Source organism: Dasypus novemcinctus, chromosome 3, assembly GCF_030445035.2.
Source record: "Dasypus novemcinctus isolate mDasNov1 chromosome 3, mDasNov1.1.hap2, whole genome shotgun sequence".
NCBI lineage: Eukaryota > Metazoa > Chordata > Mammalia > Cingulata > Dasypodidae > Dasypus > Dasypus novemcinctus.
Genome location: NC_080675.1, coordinates 42,277,615 through 42,295,837, shown reverse-complemented (window position 1 = coordinate 42,295,837; position 18,223 = coordinate 42,277,615). Strand labels below are relative to the sequence as shown.

At 41.7% G+C, this 18,223-nt stretch overlaps 2 protein-coding genes across 7 annotated transcripts in view; one reads left to right on the top strand and one right to left on the bottom strand.

The window, feature by feature from the left end:
- ZFYVE26 (zinc finger FYVE-type containing 26) overlaps positions 1-15,252 on the bottom strand; it is a 70,700-nt gene extending 55,448 nt beyond the window's left edge. For all 3 annotated transcript variants that reach the window (XR_011648317.1, XR_011648318.1, XM_058293227.2), the window contains exons 1-9: positions 15,183-15,252; positions 14,416-14,694; positions 12,986-13,064; positions 7,186-7,287; positions 5,309-5,831; positions 4,149-4,279; positions 3,373-3,537; positions 3,127-3,215; positions 2,007-2,170 (exon numbers count right to left, since the gene is read on the bottom strand). Coding sequence is in view for 1 of the 3 variants with exons in the window: in XM_058293227.2 (XP_058149210.1) it covers positions 2,007-2,170; positions 3,127-3,215; positions 3,373-3,537; positions 4,149-4,279; positions 5,309-5,831; positions 7,186-7,287; positions 12,986-13,064; positions 14,416-14,609 (1,447 nt within the window). In the remaining 2 variants the exon portion in view is untranslated. The remainder of the gene's footprint in view (positions 1-2,006; positions 2,171-3,126; positions 3,216-3,372; positions 3,538-4,148; positions 4,280-5,308; positions 5,832-7,185; positions 7,288-12,985; positions 13,065-14,415; positions 14,695-15,182) is intronic.
- A 1,174-nt stretch (positions 15,253-16,426) lies between these two features.
- The window catches only part of RAD51B (RAD51 paralog B), a 744,701-nt gene continuing 742,904 nt past the window's right edge, over positions 16,427-18,223 (top strand). For all 4 annotated transcript variants that reach the window (XR_011648315.1, XM_004477314.4, XM_071213852.1 and 1 more), the window contains exon 1: positions 16,427-16,494. The gene's annotated coding sequence lies outside the window, so the exon portion shown is untranslated. The remainder of the gene's footprint in view (positions 16,495-18,223) is intronic.

Genomic DNA, 18,223 nt, shown 5'->3' with positions numbered 1-18,223 from the left:
GGTCCTACTTTATTCCATAATAGTGCTACCTGCTAATAAAAGAAAAAGCTTTACATGTACCAAAACAAAAAGAAGAAAAAAAATCACTCATAATTCAGTCAACTAAACACGACCATAGTTGCATTCTGGTTTATCCCCTTCCATAGTCTGGTATATGCACGAATGTGGTGTGTGAGTGTAAGTGTGTTTAACTTAAGTATAATGGCCTTTTTTGTTTGTAAATGTATTTTTTTTTTGTTTCTGCTTTATTGCTCAAGCATGGCTTTATTTATTTATATTGTTTAAATTTTTTACTATTGTTTGAGTATAGTAACATTTTATATACAATTTAATTTTTCTACTTCTTAGAAGTCCATTTTAGTATTAACACTTGATTATTTCTTCATAAATGAAATTTCTGGTGGCTGCATTTAGTTCCACTGATGCAGCCACCAGAAATTCCATCCCATTGCTTACTTAATTAACTAAATTCCCTGATTGCCGGGCATTGGAATAGTTAGGGATGCTTTGATACTATGATGTTGCAATAAACCCTTCCATGTAAAAGGCTTCTTAGAGGTTGTTTCTACTAGGAAACTCAGTCCTGCCAGGGTTGGGGTAATAAGCAGAACGAGGTCAATATTGTTCTATGACTCTGACCGCTACATGGCATTACTGCCCTTGCAAGACTTGCAAGTGCTCACACGACTCTGAGAGTGTATGCCTCCTTAAATTCCACCTCTCTTGCCTACCCTAGTCCAGCCCTGTTACAGCCCCTCTCTTGTGTTTTCAAAGTTCAAGTTCTAAGTGTCTTGGTGTGTCACTGGAATCAGATTTAAAATGCATCTTTGGAATGCTTTTGTATTTGTATGTAGAAGCCAGAAAGTTACAGTTTCTTTAGTAAATCTACTAAATAAGTTGCCTACCTTTTCAGAAAAACATGTGGAATGTAGTAACACTGGGTTTCTAATTAATAGTCTTATTAAAAAGTAAAACAAAGCCCACATCTAGGCTGGGATACATCTGCTGCCACATGAAAAAGTTTGTTTCTCAAAGGCAGGGGTCTCCGGCCTTTGTAGCAGGTTGTGACTATACTATGATATGATTTTTGAGAACAAAAATAGAGTTTGTTAATGGGGTCTTGAATTTTAAGCAAAGATCTAAGGTTAAAACAAAGCTTTGCTACTGTTTTAGGCAAGTCATTCTTCTAAACTTGTTTTATCTGTTCAATGGGTGGAAGAGATGGAAGGCACAAAATGTGCCACAAGAAGAAAGTATGGAGGGCCTCACCAAGAATTTCCAGAAATGCTGACAACGACACTGCTGTGAGTGCAGGGACAGGTCCTAATTCTGTTTGACTAGAATGAGGATATGTTAGTGGATCCTGAAAAGGTTCCATGCAGACAAGAGATGTGGAAATATGCTCACGGGATTTCCTACAATAAATGAAGAAAGCCCCTACATCCCATAGTTTGACTGGAGCAAACAATGCTAATTTACAGGACACCTGCTGGACAGCCCATCTTTATAGATCCCAGAAATCACACATGAAGAAATCTTAAGCTGGAACAAACATCTGCAAGGTTGTCCTAAAAGGGAATACTGCCTGTGGTGGACTGTATGTGTACGCCAATTTGAACATGTTCTTGGTCTTGGTCTGCCTTTCAGTAGGTGTACACCTACTGTAAATAAGAGCTATTCAAGATGTTACTTCAGTTAAGGTATGGCCCCACTGAATCGGATTGGGCTTTAACGCAGATTACTGGAGTCCTCTGCATGCAGAGTGAAAGCCCAATGGAGAGTGAAGCCAGAAAAGGCTGCCATGTGACAGAAAAGCCAAAGACCAAAGATTGCCAGCAGCTGGTCCCAGAACACTACAGTCTTTGATACTTGCTGATGCCTCAATTTTGGACTTCTCCTAGCCTCAAAACTGTGAGCCAATAAATTCCAATTGTTTAAGCCAACCTATTCCATGGTATTTGTTTTAGCAGTGGGAAATTACCCAAGCCACTCCATTACCAACTCACCATGCTCTTGCTGGGACTCCTTGGATGGCACCTTCTGTAAAAGCTTGAGAACTTCTTCCTCCCTAAGGGCTGGGAGGTTTGTGAGATGATGGAGAGAGTAGAGCACTGAGTGGCTGTCTCCACCATGTAAATGATACAAGAGATCTCTCTTTGCTATGGGGTTGCTGAAAGGTAAAGTTGGAAGAATGGAGGGGGAGGCAGTTTATATTATTGCTCTAAAAAAAAAGATCAGTGCCCACGTCCTCTTGTTCTTTCTTTCTGGCCCATAACACTACAGTTATACTTCCCCAAACACTAAATTTTATTTGGTCTGAGATAGAGTATAACACTTATTTACCCTAATAGAAGCACACCCATCAAGTCAGCTCTCCTTGTCCAGAAAGGACTTAGAAAGGACCTTTCTGGTCAGGAGGGTCTAGAAAAGGCCTGTGCTTTAAGCTTCCTAATTTTTATAATCTTCTTAGCTTAGAATGGAAAGATGTTTCTCTGATTTTACTTTGCATAAGGGGCCTTCACTGCTTCCCCCTCTGCCCATTCTACCTTAGAAGTGCTGGTTAGGTAGATGAAGAGCAAGATGGGAAACTAGATTTAGGAACACTTAAGGCTAAAGTTATCAGAAAAATGCTGAGCCTGGTGCACAGTCAATAAGCATTTGTTGAATGAAAGTGTGATCCAGGACAATATATCATTAAGAATGTGGACCCATTTACTGTGTAACTTTGGGTAACTTATTTAACATCTCTGGACTTCAGCTGTCCCACTTCTAAAGAGAATAATATTGGTATCTACCTCACAGGATGATTGTGAGGCTTAAGTGAGGTCACTCACGTAAAAAGAGTTTAAAATAATGCCTGCTATATAATAAGTACTTCAGCTATTGTTCTCTTTCAATTATTGTTATTGTTGAGGATGTTCCTCTAGTTATAATCTGATGGCTACAATGAAGATAAATCATTACTTACGTTTCTTTCCTGGTTTAGTGGCTGGAACAATTATTAGCTGCTAGTCAATAATGTCAACCCAAAAGATTTATGTGGAAGATATCTTGAAAGGCCACACCCAGGAGGACAGGCTCACTCACGCCCACTGGCTGGAAGGAGGCAGCTGCACAGGGCCTTACCTGCTCTGCTGTACACACCACTCCAGAACCTCCAGGTGGGCCCACAACCCATCACAGGCATCCCTGAGGAGCTTATCACAGCCTTGATCCTGTGTTGAAATGAAAGAAGAAAGTGATGCTGACTTGGGCACATGGGGTCAGAGACTGTGACTAATGGCAAGACCCTAACCTTCTGCCTAAGGGCTTTGGTCCAAAGCCCCACAGCACTTACTTTGGGAGGAGCCTGAGTTGCCAAGTGCGAGTTACCTGGGTCCTGTGGAGTGTTTGGAGCAGCTTCTTGGCTGACTCTAGGCTCTGGCAGTGTGTCCAGCCCAGCAGCACAAGCAGTCGACGGAGAGGCCTGAATTCTCTATCTAGCAGGCTGCCAAGACTTGGGAAGTCTTCCTCTTTCAACAGTGCTAGTGCTGTCATCTGTAAGCCAAAGGAGGTTGCTATAGGTAGCTATGTGGACTAGAAAGTATGAGTTCCACCTTGCTGCTCAATGAAGTAAAAAGCTTTTTTAGTATGCAGGAAATCTCTGAAAATCACAGAAGTAGCCAGTTGAGTAAAATAAATATTTGTGAAAACATTTGACTGTAAGCTCCTTGAAGGCAAGGACTAACTTCTGTTGTAATCCTAGCCCCTAGTGTTGTACTTGGCACATAGGATGTGATTAGTACATATTTGTTGGATTAAACTGAAGCTCAGTTCCAATCCAGAAGAAAAAGTCTATATTAATTAAATTCCTGTCAGCTAGGCAATATATTACTACTACTGTCTTCTCTTTCTCATACCTCCATAAAGTTCACATGTATCCAACATTTGTTTCTGCCAAATGACTTATATACAACTACAATTCTAATTATGAATGATCTGGTTCTGAGTCTTCTTTTACCTGGAAATGTGAGATAGACAGAACCAAGTGATGCAACATTAACTATACTGCTTTGGATTGGATAAATGAGTGGGACAGAATTGAGGAAGGAAATAGCCTGGAGAGAATCCCTGGATTCTGTGATGGAGAATAACTAAGCTTGACTTACCAGGATCTGCTCTAGGAAATGCTTGTTGTTGTTCAGGCAGTAGAAATAGGCTACTTTCCAAGCTTGGGCTGGCTCAGGATTGGAGAACAGGGCTAGCATCACTTGCTCAGGATCCAGGTGATCGGGCAGGACTATAAATCAAACCAGATGGGTTTACTGGGAAACTAAGAGCTCTTCTTTCTGAAGTTAGGGCCCATTTAAAAACCAACTGAGGGAAACGGACTTTGGCCCAGTGGTTAGGGCGTCCGTCTACCATATGGGAGGTCCGCGGTTCGAACCCCGGGCCTCCTTGACCCGTGTGGAGCTGGCCATGCGCAGTGCTGATGCGCGCAAGGAGTGCCTTGCCATGCAAGGGTGTCCCCCGCGTGGGGGAGCCCCACGCGCAAGGAGTGCGCCCGTGAGGAAAAGCGCCCAGCGTGAAAAGAAAGTGCAGCCTGCCCAGGAATGGCGCCGCCCACACTTCCCGTGCCGCTGACGACAACAGAAGCGGACAAAGAAACAAGACGCAGCAAATAGACACCAAGAACAGACAACCAGGGGAGGGGGGGAAATTAAATAAATAAATAAATCTTTGGGGAAAAAAAAAAAAAAAAACCAACTGAGGGGAGCGGATGTGGCTCAAGAAGTTGAGCACCTGCTTCCCACATGGGAGGTCCTGGGTTCTGTGCCCAGAGCTTCCTAAAAAAATAAAAATAACAACAACAACAAAAAAAACAACAAGCAAATAAATGGAAAAAAAAAAAAAACCAACTCAAGGGAGCTGATGTGCCTCAGTGGTTGAGCCCCAGCTTCCCACACACAAGGTCCTGGGTTCAGTCCTCACCCTGGTATCTCAAAACAAACAAACAAACAACAAAAAACAAATGATGTGAGAGTTTGCTCTTTTAAAAACTGAAACCAGATTTTTCATACTTCTAGCTTAAAAACTCTTTCCTTCTATTGCTGTGATCTTATTAATTTCTTTCCCATCCCTACTGTCTTAGACTATAAAATCTATGCTTTGAAAAATAATATTTTACCCATTTTTACTCAGCCTCTTCTATTAGATTTCCTGGGCAAATGGAGGATACTGGCCCAGGGGAACTTCAGAAAAGTTGAGCATGTTGGAATAACCCAATGCCAGATCCTAAGCACAAGGAGAAGCAGGAAAGGGAACGCACCTTTTCCTGAGGCCATGGTCCTCGGAGCCTTTTCTGTGGCCTTCTCTGCGTAGGTATGGCCATACAGGGATACGAAGCCCCGCCTGGCCTTGTGCAGCAGGCAGCCCAGCAGCCGCTCCTCCTGCAGGGGGCTCCCCTCAGTCCTGCAGGCCTCCAGCAGCTCTTCACATAGGAGGCGCAACTCAACCCCCAGCGACTCTGCAGGGCAATGCAGAGTCCGCAGGGCTCCATAGATGGCATCTGCTATGCCAGGAGGCCCAGCATCAGGGCCCTGTAAAGCCCGCAAGGACTTTCGAATGAGGTCCACCAGTGCCTTCTGCAGAGGCCAATCACGTGGGCTGCGGCCATCATCCTCCCTAAGCAGAAGCTCCAGCAGGGCCTGTGCCGGCTGGGGAGCCTGTCTCAGCAGATCCCAGAGCACAGAGACAGCATCTGAGCTGAGTTGAAGTACCCAGCTCTCCTGCCTCCTATTTCCATCAGGCACAGGGCCTACTGTATCTTGTGCCATGACTTCATACAGCTCCTAAATGGAGGATGAAGAGAGGGGTGGGTGGTGAGCCTTTCTAGAGTGTTATCACTCATACACCTTGAAGTTTCCCTTTTTTTCCAGCCTACATATATAACAGTAGCAACAGCAAACACTTTTAGAGTAGTTAATATGTGCCACGCACTGTTTTAGGTCCTTTACATAGATAAATTAAATTCATCCTTATAACAACCTTAAGACACTACTATTACTCCCAGTTTACAAATGAGTAGCCTGAGGCAGAGAGAGACAAACTCAAATGCCCTAGGCCTCCCTTCTCAAGCTAGTCTCAGTCCATTGCCTGCAAAATACGCACTGTTGATCTAAATCAAGGACTGCAAATTCAGAGACCAGGCAGGTTACAAATGGGCATAAGACATGCTCAGCTAAAGGTGTTTGAATTTAAAATTTCTTTAGAATGTGTGTATCAGCTTTCAACTTCTGATCTAAATGAGAGGGTAGCCATGCTTTAAGGTACAGCTCATTCCCAACCCTTCCACAAAACCTTCCCCAACACCCCCAACCCACACAATTCTCCCTCTTCACTGGGTTTTCAATGTACTTATAATCAGTGCCATATAGTTTAGTAGGCATTCGTCTCGTGCATATATTAGTCTTGCTTCCCCAGCTAGACTCTAAGTTCCTTAAAGGCAAGAACCTCTAAGGCTTATACTTTGTTTGCAGGGTAGGTAGAAGGAGAAAAGGGGAGTGGGGAAGGTATGTGATTTTTCACACTCTAACACCATGCCTGCAGATGATGCTTAGGAATGCCTCTTTATGAACTGCTGCAGAAATGGATCAGGACCATGTCTCTTTGACCTAATATGAGTGGTAGTCCCTAACTTAAATCCTACTATAAATGTCATTAATCAATTGGTCATGAAGAAAATAAGTATTGAGCCTCAAAGCATAGCTTAGGCACTTAGGTATTAAGTGATATATGCTGTATGGATGCAGGAAAGACTTATTTTTTGAATCTGCCCTAGAATAGTGTTGTGAGGATTAACTAACACATTCAGTGCACCTGTTATGGAAGAGGTATTAAATACTAGTTCGTTTCTCCCTTCCCATTCTCCAATATCTAGTAAAAATTCAAACACCTAGTTTAAATCCAAGTTATATATTCCTTCCATATGAAATGAAAAAAAAATCTTTAATTTACAACTATACTTAGTACTTTTGGACAATCTACAATTCTAAAATCAGAGAAATTTAGCCTAAACTTTAAATTTGCCCGTATCTTGCCTCTATATGGTCTAACTGGTTTTGCCTGAGAACAAAATGCAGCTGACATCTTGAGGACTTGTTTCTGCTGTAACCCTGGGCTGACGGTTTCAGGGACCCCTGGTACCTTGAGTATATCTCCTGGAATGCCACCTTGTAGGTCACTTTGTAGATCTTCTGTCAATAAAAGAAACTCAAGCTTTCTCCGGAAAACAGTGAGGAACAACTTCTACAAAAATCATAAGAAGAAAGCATAGAGATTAGGAACATGCTTTAATTAACAGATTATAAGTATATATTTCTCTCTGGATAATATTATTTATCCTATTTCTCTAAAATAAATGATTCTTATTTTCAGATACTGATTTTTTAAATAAACAAAACAGCTGAACTTGGGCCCAGATCTCTCTTAAACACTAATAAAGATTTATTTCTCTTCCCTCCCCCTCACCCCCCCACCCCCGCCCCCCAGTTGTCTGCTCTCTGTGTGTTCTTCTGTGTTCGCTTGTATTCTTGTCAGTGACACTGGGAATCTGTCTCTTTTTATTGCGTCATCTTGCTGCATCAGCTCTCCGTGTGTGCGGTGCCACTCGTAGGCAGGCTCGGCTTTCTTTCGCATGCTGTGGCTTTCCTTATGGGGTGCACTCCTTGCATGTGGGGCTCCCCTACGCGGGGGACACCTCTCCATGGCATGGCACTCTTTGCATGCATCAGCACTGAGCATGGGCCAGCTCAACACACGGGTCAGGAGGCCCTAGGTTTGAACCCTGGACCTCCCATGTGGTAGGCAGATGCTCTACCCATTGAGCCAAGTCTGCTTCCCATTAAATACTAACATTTAAAGCCTACACTGATCAGCCTCAACCTCCAAGGTTTGCTCATTTCATATGATTTTTTCTGTCAGTTTTGCATGTAGTTCAAGGGGGTTCAAACCATCATACAAAAGGATTTTCTACAGATCCTTCCTAGACACATACCTGTCAAACCCTGACTTCTTGAGATGACTGACTCAGTCCACAAATCATATGCTTAATCTCCTTAGCAAAGGGTGGTTCAGCTAAATTCTTGCGTAGAGCCACCTTCTTTGGAGGTTCTTCTCCCAGGAACTCAGGGCGGACCCTCATAGAGCTGCTTCTGGCCCTAGTCACAGAGCATGCTATCAGGATAGGTTGAGAATTTTCCCAATCATCAATTTGGTTTGTTTGTTGGGGCTTAAGAGGTCAGTCCCCAGTTTATCCATTTCCTTTTGCATTTTACTATATGGAACAAGGAGAAACCAGGGTGCACCTTCTACACGTAGCTTGGAAATCTCCTCTGTTAAATATACACATTCACTTCTTTTGTCACATTCTCTGCCACTTTATAATAAGGATCACGGGTCCTCCAGTTTCCAATAACACATCCATAATTTCTTTCCAAGGCTCACCAGAAGCACCTTTAACATCCATATTTCTACCAACATTCTGCTCATGATGAATTATGTATTCTAAAGACAAGAGAAACTTTTTCTATAGCTTTCACTAATTTCTGAGCCCTTACCAGAAACACCTTTAATATCCACATCTTTACTAAAGCTGTTCGAAGCAATCTAGGCTTATTTTACCAAATGCCTCAAAATTCTTCTAGTCTCTACACATTACCTAATTCCAAAACTGCTTCCAAATCTTTAGGTATTTGTAATAGCAGTCTCCCACTTTCTGTTACCCAAACTGTCTGAGTTTGCCAATCTGCTATGATAAATACCACCAGTGGGTTGGCTTTTTGGCTTATGGTTTAGAAGGCTAGAAATCCAAAATCGAGACATCAGCAAGGCCATGCTTCTCCCCAAAGTCTGTGATGTTCTGGTACTGGCTTGCCACAATCCTTGGGATTCCTTGGCTTGCATGTCCGCCTCCCATCAAATGACAAACTCTCATGTCTACTCTCTTGGTTTCTGTTGACTCCCAGTTTCTTGCTTCTTACTCTTTTGCAGCCTTCTTTTATAAGGTTTCCAGTGATACAGATTCAGATCTACCCTGATTCAGTTGGCCACACCTTTATTAACAATAACTTCTTTACAAGGTTCTATTTACAAATAAATTCAAGCCCACAGGAACGAAGATTAAGAACGGTTCTTTTGAGACATGTTCTTAATGCAATCTACCACAAAGCATATGCAGGGCCATAAATGATTAACATTTCCCAAATAGGCAAGAATTTGCTCTAATGTTTCTAAGCACAGATATTTTTACTATAGCCAAATAAAGAAACAAAATTTAAGCAAAATATATACTAACTCTTCTCACTGAAAGAGAACTACTATTAATACTATGGTCTAAAGACATTCAGACCACTTTCTACACATGTATCTAAGCAAGTAAACCAATGTACTTTTTTGTTTCTTCACATAGTAGAGTATGAGCATACTTTCTTGTCACTGAAAATTTCTCTACAACCTCATTTTTAATAGTGCCATGTTATTTTATATAAGCACAAATTTTCCATTTACTAAGCAGTCCTACGTTGTGGACATGGGATTTGTTTCCAGTTTTTTTCCTATTATGCATAGCAGTGAACATCTCTGCAGTTAAATTGTTGCATACATGCATATATATGTAGAGATAAATCACTAAAACATAAAAGACAGAAGACCAAAGGGAAAATGCAGTCACTGTTTCAACTAACGATTAGAAATGAAGCTTTTGGAAGAAGGGGAGATATGAGGAGGGATAGACCGTGGACAAATCCCTGGAAGATGAAGGCACCAAGAGCATGACTGTTTTTGCAGAACTACTCAAATAATGCATCTGATTCTTGCATAAAGTTTTAAAATTTTCCAAGGAGCTTGTGATGGTTAGGTTAATGTGTCAACTTGGCCAGGTAATTGTATGCAGTTGTTTGGTCAAGCAAGCACTAGGGAACCCTGACTGAAACAGGGCTAAAGCTTTCTCACAACTCTTTAAGTAACTGGGTCACTGGAGCTTGAAGGACCAAATGATATTCAATGCCAGGGCAAAGAAGAACAACTCTTAGTCTGCTACAATAAAGAGCCAGGGACATTAAATCTACCACCTGATCTGGTTGAGCAAATGTTCTGAAAGGAAGCAACCAATCAGCCATAAAGTAAGTTAATAATAGCATTCTCTGGGGGGAAAGTTCATTTGGGTTGACAAATTTCTGTGTTTGTACTGGAAAGAACCTTACTCAGTAGCAAGATTTTTTTTTTTCTTTTTCTTTTTTTTCTCTGAAGATACTACTGAACATTTTAGTGCAAGTTTTCTCTTCCAAATCTCAAACTTGTAGCCAACTCAATTATCCTGGGGTTGGTTAATTTTCGGTCTCGTTTCTCTTTCTTCACTCTCCTGTAAGTTTTCGCCATTTCCTCTGTCAGACAATTGACAAAATCTGGATAAGAGATACTTTTAAGTCAGTACGTTATTTCTGTTACTTTTTCGACAGCCATGTAAAGAAGGATAAGTGTCAGGCAAAGTTACAACTAATGACAAAATTAATTTTGATAACTTTGGGGAGTAAGGAAGAAAATAAGGCTGAACTATAAACGTTTTAAAAATGGAATCTGTGGTTTTCTTACTTTGTAAGTCCAAAATAATGTTGAGGTGGAAAAAGGAAAGGACTGGAAGTCAGAAGATCTTGAGTTTAACTCCAGTTCTGCCTGTTAACATGCTGTGACTTTGGGCCAATCAATTTTCTTCCAAGTCACAGGTTTCTCATTTCAATCTTAAAGCCTGAAGCTCAGTAAAAAATTGCCTTAGTTAAATTCCTTTATCTGACAACATGTACTTCTCAAAGGGCTTTAAAAAAAATAAAAAAAGATTTATTGATTGATTTAGTCTCCCCCTTCCCCTCCTCCTGCCCTGCTGTTTTTGCTATCTGTGTTGTCTTCTCTTCTCATATTCTCTCCTCTAGGATTGACCGGGATTCGCTCTTGGAGACCTCTGATAGGGAAAGAGGTTCCCTGTCAATTGTGCCACCTTAGTTTCAGGTTTTTGCTGTGCTTCACCTTGATTCTCCCCTTGTCTCTCTTTTGATGAGTCATCATCTGGCCGCGTGACTTGGGCGGGGCACTGGCTCACCACACGGGCACTTGTGTAGGCACTGGCTTGCCACGCAGGCATGCTCTCTCTTCTTCTTTTTCATCAGGAGGCTCCAGGGATTGAACCCAGGTCCTCCCATATGGTAGGCAAAAGCTCTATCACTTGAGCATATCCACTTCCCTCAAAGGGCTTTTAATGGCAGTTTTTCATAAAAAGAAAAAAGCACTTCCTCACATGTTTTTTTCACTATGAATTTGCTTACTAGATTTTTAATATTTGGTAACTTTCAATTTAACTCATTTGAATTATTTTTTTAAAAAGATTTATTTATTGCTCCCCTCTCCCTCCATTGTTGGCTCTCTGTATCCATTCGCAGTGTGTTCTTCTGTATGTGCTTGTATTTTCATTAGGCAGCTCCGGGAATAGATCCTGGAACCTTCCAGAGTGGGAGAGAGGTGATCGTTCTCTTGTGCCACCTCGGCTCCCTGGTCTGCTGTGTCTCTTATTGTTTCTCCTCTACGTCTCTTTTCGTTGCGTCATCTTGCTGCATCAGCTCTCCATGTAAGCCAGCACTCCTGTGCAGGGCAGCACTCTGTGCGTGCCAGCTTGCCACACAGGCCAGCTTGCCTTCACCAGGAGGTCCTGGCTATCAAACCCTGGACCTCCTATATGGTAGTTGGGAGCCCAATTGTTTGAGTCACATCTGCTTCCCTCATTTAAATTATTAAATTACTCATTAATGAGGTTTAAATTTAAATATAAAATTTCACTGGGACAGGTTTTTATATTTTTATTTTTTATCTTTATTTTTTTGTTTTTCTTTTTAAAAAGATTTTATTTTATTTATTTAGTCCCCCCGCCCCCCCATCTCATGTTTTTTTTTCGCATTTGCTGTCTTCTCTCTGTGTCCATTCACTGTGTGTTCTTCTATGTCTTCATGTCTTCTCTTTAGGTGGTACCAGGAACTGATCCTGGGACATTCTGGAGTGGGAGAGAGGTGTTACATCTCTTGCGCCACCTTAGCTCTCTGGTCTGCTGCATCTTATTGTCTCTCCTCTATGTCTCTTTTTCTTGCATCATCTTACTGCACCAGCTCTCTGCATGGGACAGCACTCTTGCATGGGACAGTACTCCTGCATGGGCCAGCTTTCTGCGTGGGCCAGCTTATCATGTAGGACAGCTTGCCTTTACCAGAAGGCCCTGGGAATCAAACCCTGGGCCTCCCATACAGCAGATGGGAGCCCAATTGCTTGAGCCACATCTGCTTCCCTTTTAATTTTCTTTGAGAGACCAGGACAGGGGATTGAACCCAGGACCTTGTATGCAGGAAGGTGGCACTCAACCACTGAGCCACATCGGCTACCCTGAGTTGGTTTTTTCATTTGTTTGCCTGCTGTTTTCTTTTATTTTTAGAAGGCACTGGGGATTGAACCAGGGACCTCCCATGTGGGAAGCGGATGCTCAACCACTTGAGCCATATTCATTCCCCTCACTGGGATACTTAAAATGAGATATTTTAAAGAAAAATCAAATTTTGGATTTGCCCATTCTCAGAGTGGTGAACAGGTCCAAAAGTTATGGGTTCATACTTTATTCACTTTCTTCTCATTTTCACTGAGCTCTGCAAAGTTCTCTTTAGGCACAAGATTCACTGAGATGTTCAACAAAAATGGTATCACCTCAAATGGTATTTTATGAAAATGTATGTTAGTGAACTAATGAAATAATTTGGGTAAGGAGACAACAATAAAAATCAAGCCATTTTCACTGTCAATACTGAAAATATGACAAAACTTACAAGAAAGGAAGTTACAAAAGGGAAATTCCATAACTACTTCCAAGTTCTTCTCAATCCCAACCTCACTAGAAAATTTGAGATGTTAACCTACTTACCTTTCCTTGGGCCAACCACTTCTCTAGTACTAGAAGCCAGATCCAGGCTAATCTTTGAGGGTTGATATCCTGCCCACATCTGAAAAATGTGAAAAGAAAGAATGTTACCCCTAAAAAGAAAGTTTCTATTGACCTTTTCTGTTTTGTGAGCCAAGATTTAGATTTCATTGCTTAGTCTACTTTTAACCTGAATAGGCAATAGATATTGTCCAAATGCGAAATTTTTAAATGTATATAACAGTTGAATAAAATATTTAGAAGCGGAATAGAGGTAGCAGCTTTCACTAAAAAAAAAAGGGAAAAAGTCAATCCCACTTCTTTCTTATCTAGTTTTTACTATTTTTAAACAAAATAATAATACATAGAAAACCAAAATAGCTAAAGCTGTCTTTCTTGAACATAGAAACTGAATCAAATAGTCATAAAGAAAAAAGGAACATGCTAAAAATTTATTTTGAACTGTATACTTAAAGCAGAGTTAAAGGAATTCATAAGTTAGTGATCTGATTAGATAGAACTGGCTAGAACCCAAATTTAAGAGAAAAAATAAAGGGGAAGAATCACTAAGTCTCCCTACTCTATATATGCATACACAGCATATAAACAGTAAAACATAACAAAGTAAGGGAGAAATTGAACTGTACATTTGACTCCTATACCACTAGCTGTTAATAGCACTGCTAGGAAGAACTTCATTAAAAATATAGGCTGGAGAGCAGATTAAGGTACAAGGGAGTATGGGAGTTCTTTTGTGGAGAAGAAACAGTTCTGTATCTTGAGTGTGGTGATAGTTACATGCAATTATACATGGATAAAATTATATAGAATTACTCAGAAGCAAATGAATACAGATTTTAAAAATAGTGAAGACTGAATAAGGTCTGCAGTCTTGTTAACAGTAATGTACAAATGTGAATTTTCTGGTTTTGATATTTTACTACAGCTATATAAGTTATCACTATTGGGGGAAGGTATGGGTGGATGGGGAAGGGTACAGGGGACTTTACTATTTTCGCAACTTCCTATGAGTCTATAATTATTTAATAACAAAAAGTTTAGTGAACACAATTCCAGTCCTACAACAATATCTTCAGTTTCATAAGCAAGATGGGAGAAGGGTTTGCTTTTTTGGAGGCAAAGAAAATGCATTTCAGGGCAGGTTCCAGTCATCTACTTTAAAGATGATAAACAAGAAATGGTGGTTTGGGACATGCTTTGAAGGCCAGGCTTAAATCCATTTCTAGATGATAATATAAAACCAGTGTTAACTAATTGTACTTATATAGAGAGGTAAATGTTCACAGAGTGTGAAATACATTCTCTGCGAATTTTTCAGAGGGTGGTTGAGTGGGGCACATTGACCAGTGCCCAAATATTGAACAATGCATCTTCATCCCTGTGACTGCCTGACAGGAAGAGAGATTGCTTACCTCAGCAGATTTGGACACTCCACCAGCGCCTGAAGGATGTCTTCCACTCTCTTTGGGATGTCTCCTTGTCCCTCCTGTAGCTGAGGTACACACGCCTGTGCCAGCTCCCATTCTCCCCTCCTCAAGCATTCACAGAAAAATCCAAAAAGTTGCTTCTGTGAAGCAGCTTCCTCTTTTCCAAATGGATGAGGCATTTTCCCAGCACAGAGTGCAGGGAAAGAGAGAGAGAGAGGAGTTACGCCAAACACATTCTCAATTTTCTCATTCGTGGAATACCTCCTAGAAAAACACACATCAGAGTGAGAAGAAACTCAGGGAATTATATTTACCCAAACCAGAAACTGCTGGCCTGACTTGGAAAGGTGGGACTTACTTTCCTAATTATTGTTTTACGTTTAATTACACAGTTTACTATCTCATTTTGAGAACTGCTCCCTTTCTCCAGGGGTGTGTCCCATCTCTCCAGGCGCACCTTATATTTAATTCATATTATTTGGCGGGTTAGCATGAGCGCAGACCCATAACTCTATTTCCAATTTCCCTCCAGAACTTTCTGCCCAGTCCGCTCCAAATCCCCAGGTAGTCGCCTTCTCACGGATCAGAAATTCAGAAAGAAGCCCCCTAGTATGAGCCCTCTGTTAAAGCAAAGGATTGAAAAAAGAGACTAATCTGTGTTAGAACTGGACAACGGTGGGGTTTGAGGTGCAGCGACTCTTCCAGGGGTAGTGAAGACAGCCTCCGCCTTTTCCCGGGTGCCTAACACTCACCTGCTCCCGGCGCCCAAAGCAATAGGAATCCCAGCGCAGCCATGTTTGAGTCGAATCAGGTGACAGAACCCACCCTTAGGTGGGGGATGGGGAAGAGGGAGAAGTGCGAGCTGCTACTCCTATTGGCTCACTGGAAGGAAGATGCAAATGAAGCGCCATATTTGTTTGGCGCACTAGACGCTCCGATTCAGGGCTAGGGAAAGGTAGGAATCTTGGAATGGGTAAATCAGGCACTCGACTTGGCACTAACCCTGTCAATTACTACAGGTCCTCCCCTCAAATCATTCAGGTCTTCTTTTGGCTGATTAAGTAGCGAGAATAGCTTGGTCCTTTGATTTTTTTCTTCCGCCCTTTATCTCCCTAGCATTTTAAGTCAACGTTTAATGAGTGCTAACCACGTGACAATGTTTCGCCAGGCGCTGGGGAGACTCAGAGCAAAGAGACCTGGATTCTCATCCCGAAGCCCTACGCAGTAAATTCTCATTTTCTTCAGCTTCACTCCATACATTTGCTTGTTCACCCGACAGCTGTTAACTGAACGCTGTGCTAGGCTGTATCCTAGAAGTTGGGCTTACAGCGCTGAATGAGATGCAGTTCCTGTCCTCAAGTGTCCTACAGTCCCGTGAGGTGTGCAGGCCAGTAGTAAGGATGCGGGTGGCTAATTTATTTAAGATAGGGGTATGCATAAGGGAAATGAGAGCAAAGACTGGGCAAAGGCTTTTCGCAAAGATAAAAATCTGAAAGTGGGTCTTGAAGTGCAGGTTTATTAGATTTCCTCATCACAGCTGTTTTCAAGCAACCCTTTTCTTTTTCTTCATGTTCTTATTCCACTACAGACTCAAACATTTCTCCAATTTGCATGTTTCGGTTTGAGCAATTTAATACAGCGTCTTCCAAACGATTTCACAATTCTGAAAACTAAACAAAACAAAAACAAAAAGCTCTACTTCCAAAAATTCTACGATAGGTGAATTCTCATTTCCCCAAAAAAACTAGCATGCCTCTCTGGTCCGTTAAGCAATTAAAAAATATAATGATAAAAGAGAAAAAAATATAAAGTTCCAAGCAATATTTTTCCTTTCTTCACACTTTTGGGTTTTGATAATGAAACATTGGCTCGGTTGTATTCCTCAGACTGATATAGAATATAAACTACAATTCCCAGCTAGCTTCGGAGTCAACCTGCTTCTGATTGGCTAACATCGACAGAATGATGGCCCAATCATCACTTCGGTTGTTGCTTTGAGGCGCTTTTCAAGGGGAACTGTGTGAGGGGTGGGGGAAACTTTGAAAGTTGGCTGCCTCAGACCCGGTACTGAAATGTTTAAGTGGCGGGGGCCAGTTTGGGGGAATTGGGGTGCGATCATTATTTCCTTCTCATCCCTTAGCCCTTGGGTATTGATAACGGGGGAGCTGGCCGTCTCTCTGGGGTGCAGGGCACATCCCCTTAGGCCGGTAGGAAACTTCACTGAGCACATCGCCGCTGATCTGGGGGTGTCGGGCCTTTTGTGGGGGGTGCTTGGAAGCTGCTCCTCGACTTTGGATGCTGTAGAAAGCCCTTTTTAGGAGATTCCGGGGAGTGCACGCAGTTTAGGGTGTAGGCAGGCTAGCCTGCCATTAGGGGAAAATTAGGAACTGAGTCCCTTCAGGTGGCGTTGAATAAGTTAAGAGCGTAGGGGGGTGGGGATTGGGGTATATGGGAACCTCTTATGTTTTTTAATGTAGCATTTTGTGTGATGTATGTATCTTAAAAAAAAAAAAAAGACAATAAAAAAAAGATTTAAAAAAATTTAAGAGCATAGAATCTGGAGACAGATGCCTGGATTCCAATGCGGGCTCTAGCATTTGCTCGCTGTTTGATGTTGCACAAGTTTCTTAACTCAGTGCCTCATTATCCTTATCAGTAAAATAGGGTAAAACTTCCGAAACACTTGGAACAATGTCTGGCACGTAATAAATATAAATATTAGCTATTATTGCTACTTAGCAGTTTTCATGGAACATCTAAAGTATTGAGAAATTTTTTTTTTTCCTTTTCTTGGTAGGGTTGGAGAGGGTTCCATCTCCAGGGTTGAATATCAGCCCTCTCCCCAATACACATTCACACTTACATAGCAGGGATTTACAGTCCGTAGTGGAAGAATCAAATGCAAGTCATAATAATCTGTTGGTAAGATTATATAAGAGATATGTACAAATTGCGATGAGAATATAGGAGAGAAAGAGACTGACTTGGGAGGCCAGAAAGAAAGTTACAGAGGTACTACGGGGCATGCATAAACTAACAATATGCCAGGGTAGTTGGAGAGGCAGCAAAATCGATGTGTGCTGAATGAATTGATAAAGATAATGATTGCTTACCTTGAGAACTGTTTTGACAGGCACCCCTCAAGTTCTTTAATCCTCACCAAAGTCCTATGAAGTAGATACTAGCATTATTTTCTTTATACAGATGAGGAAATGAAGACCCGGAGCGGTGAGGTTAACTGCCAGAAGTGTCAGGATCTGAATCTTGCAATCTGATGTATGAATAAGGAGGAAGTGAGGGACCAATTTATGAAGGAACTTTATGCAATCATAGAAAGTGGAATTTATCTTGTGGCTTTCGGGGCGGGGGGGGGGGGGGGGGGATGGCATTGGAGGTTTTAAAGGATGGACGTGAGGAAATGGGAGCCACGTTTTAGGAAGCTAGCTCTGGCAGGATGTTGACCCTGACCTGACTTTTGCAGTCAAGTTTGGTGCTTCTTCCTGTCTGCCCCCATAACACATTAAAATACCAATTAAAATACTTAATGCTTGGTAGTAGTGATGTAGTTTCTTGACTGTAAGTTCCAAAAGGAGAGGGAATATGCTTAGTAATTTGGTATCCTAGACCTACGTGTGGGGCACAGAGTAGATGCTTAAGTGTTTGTGAAATGAAAAAATTAGGGAAAAATGAAAGAATGGATTTTTTCCCCTTTTGGAATGGTGGGGGGTGACCAGAGGCAGTATACAATGGTCTAGGCAAGTGGTGGGAGTGGCCCTATTTAGGCAGCGATAAC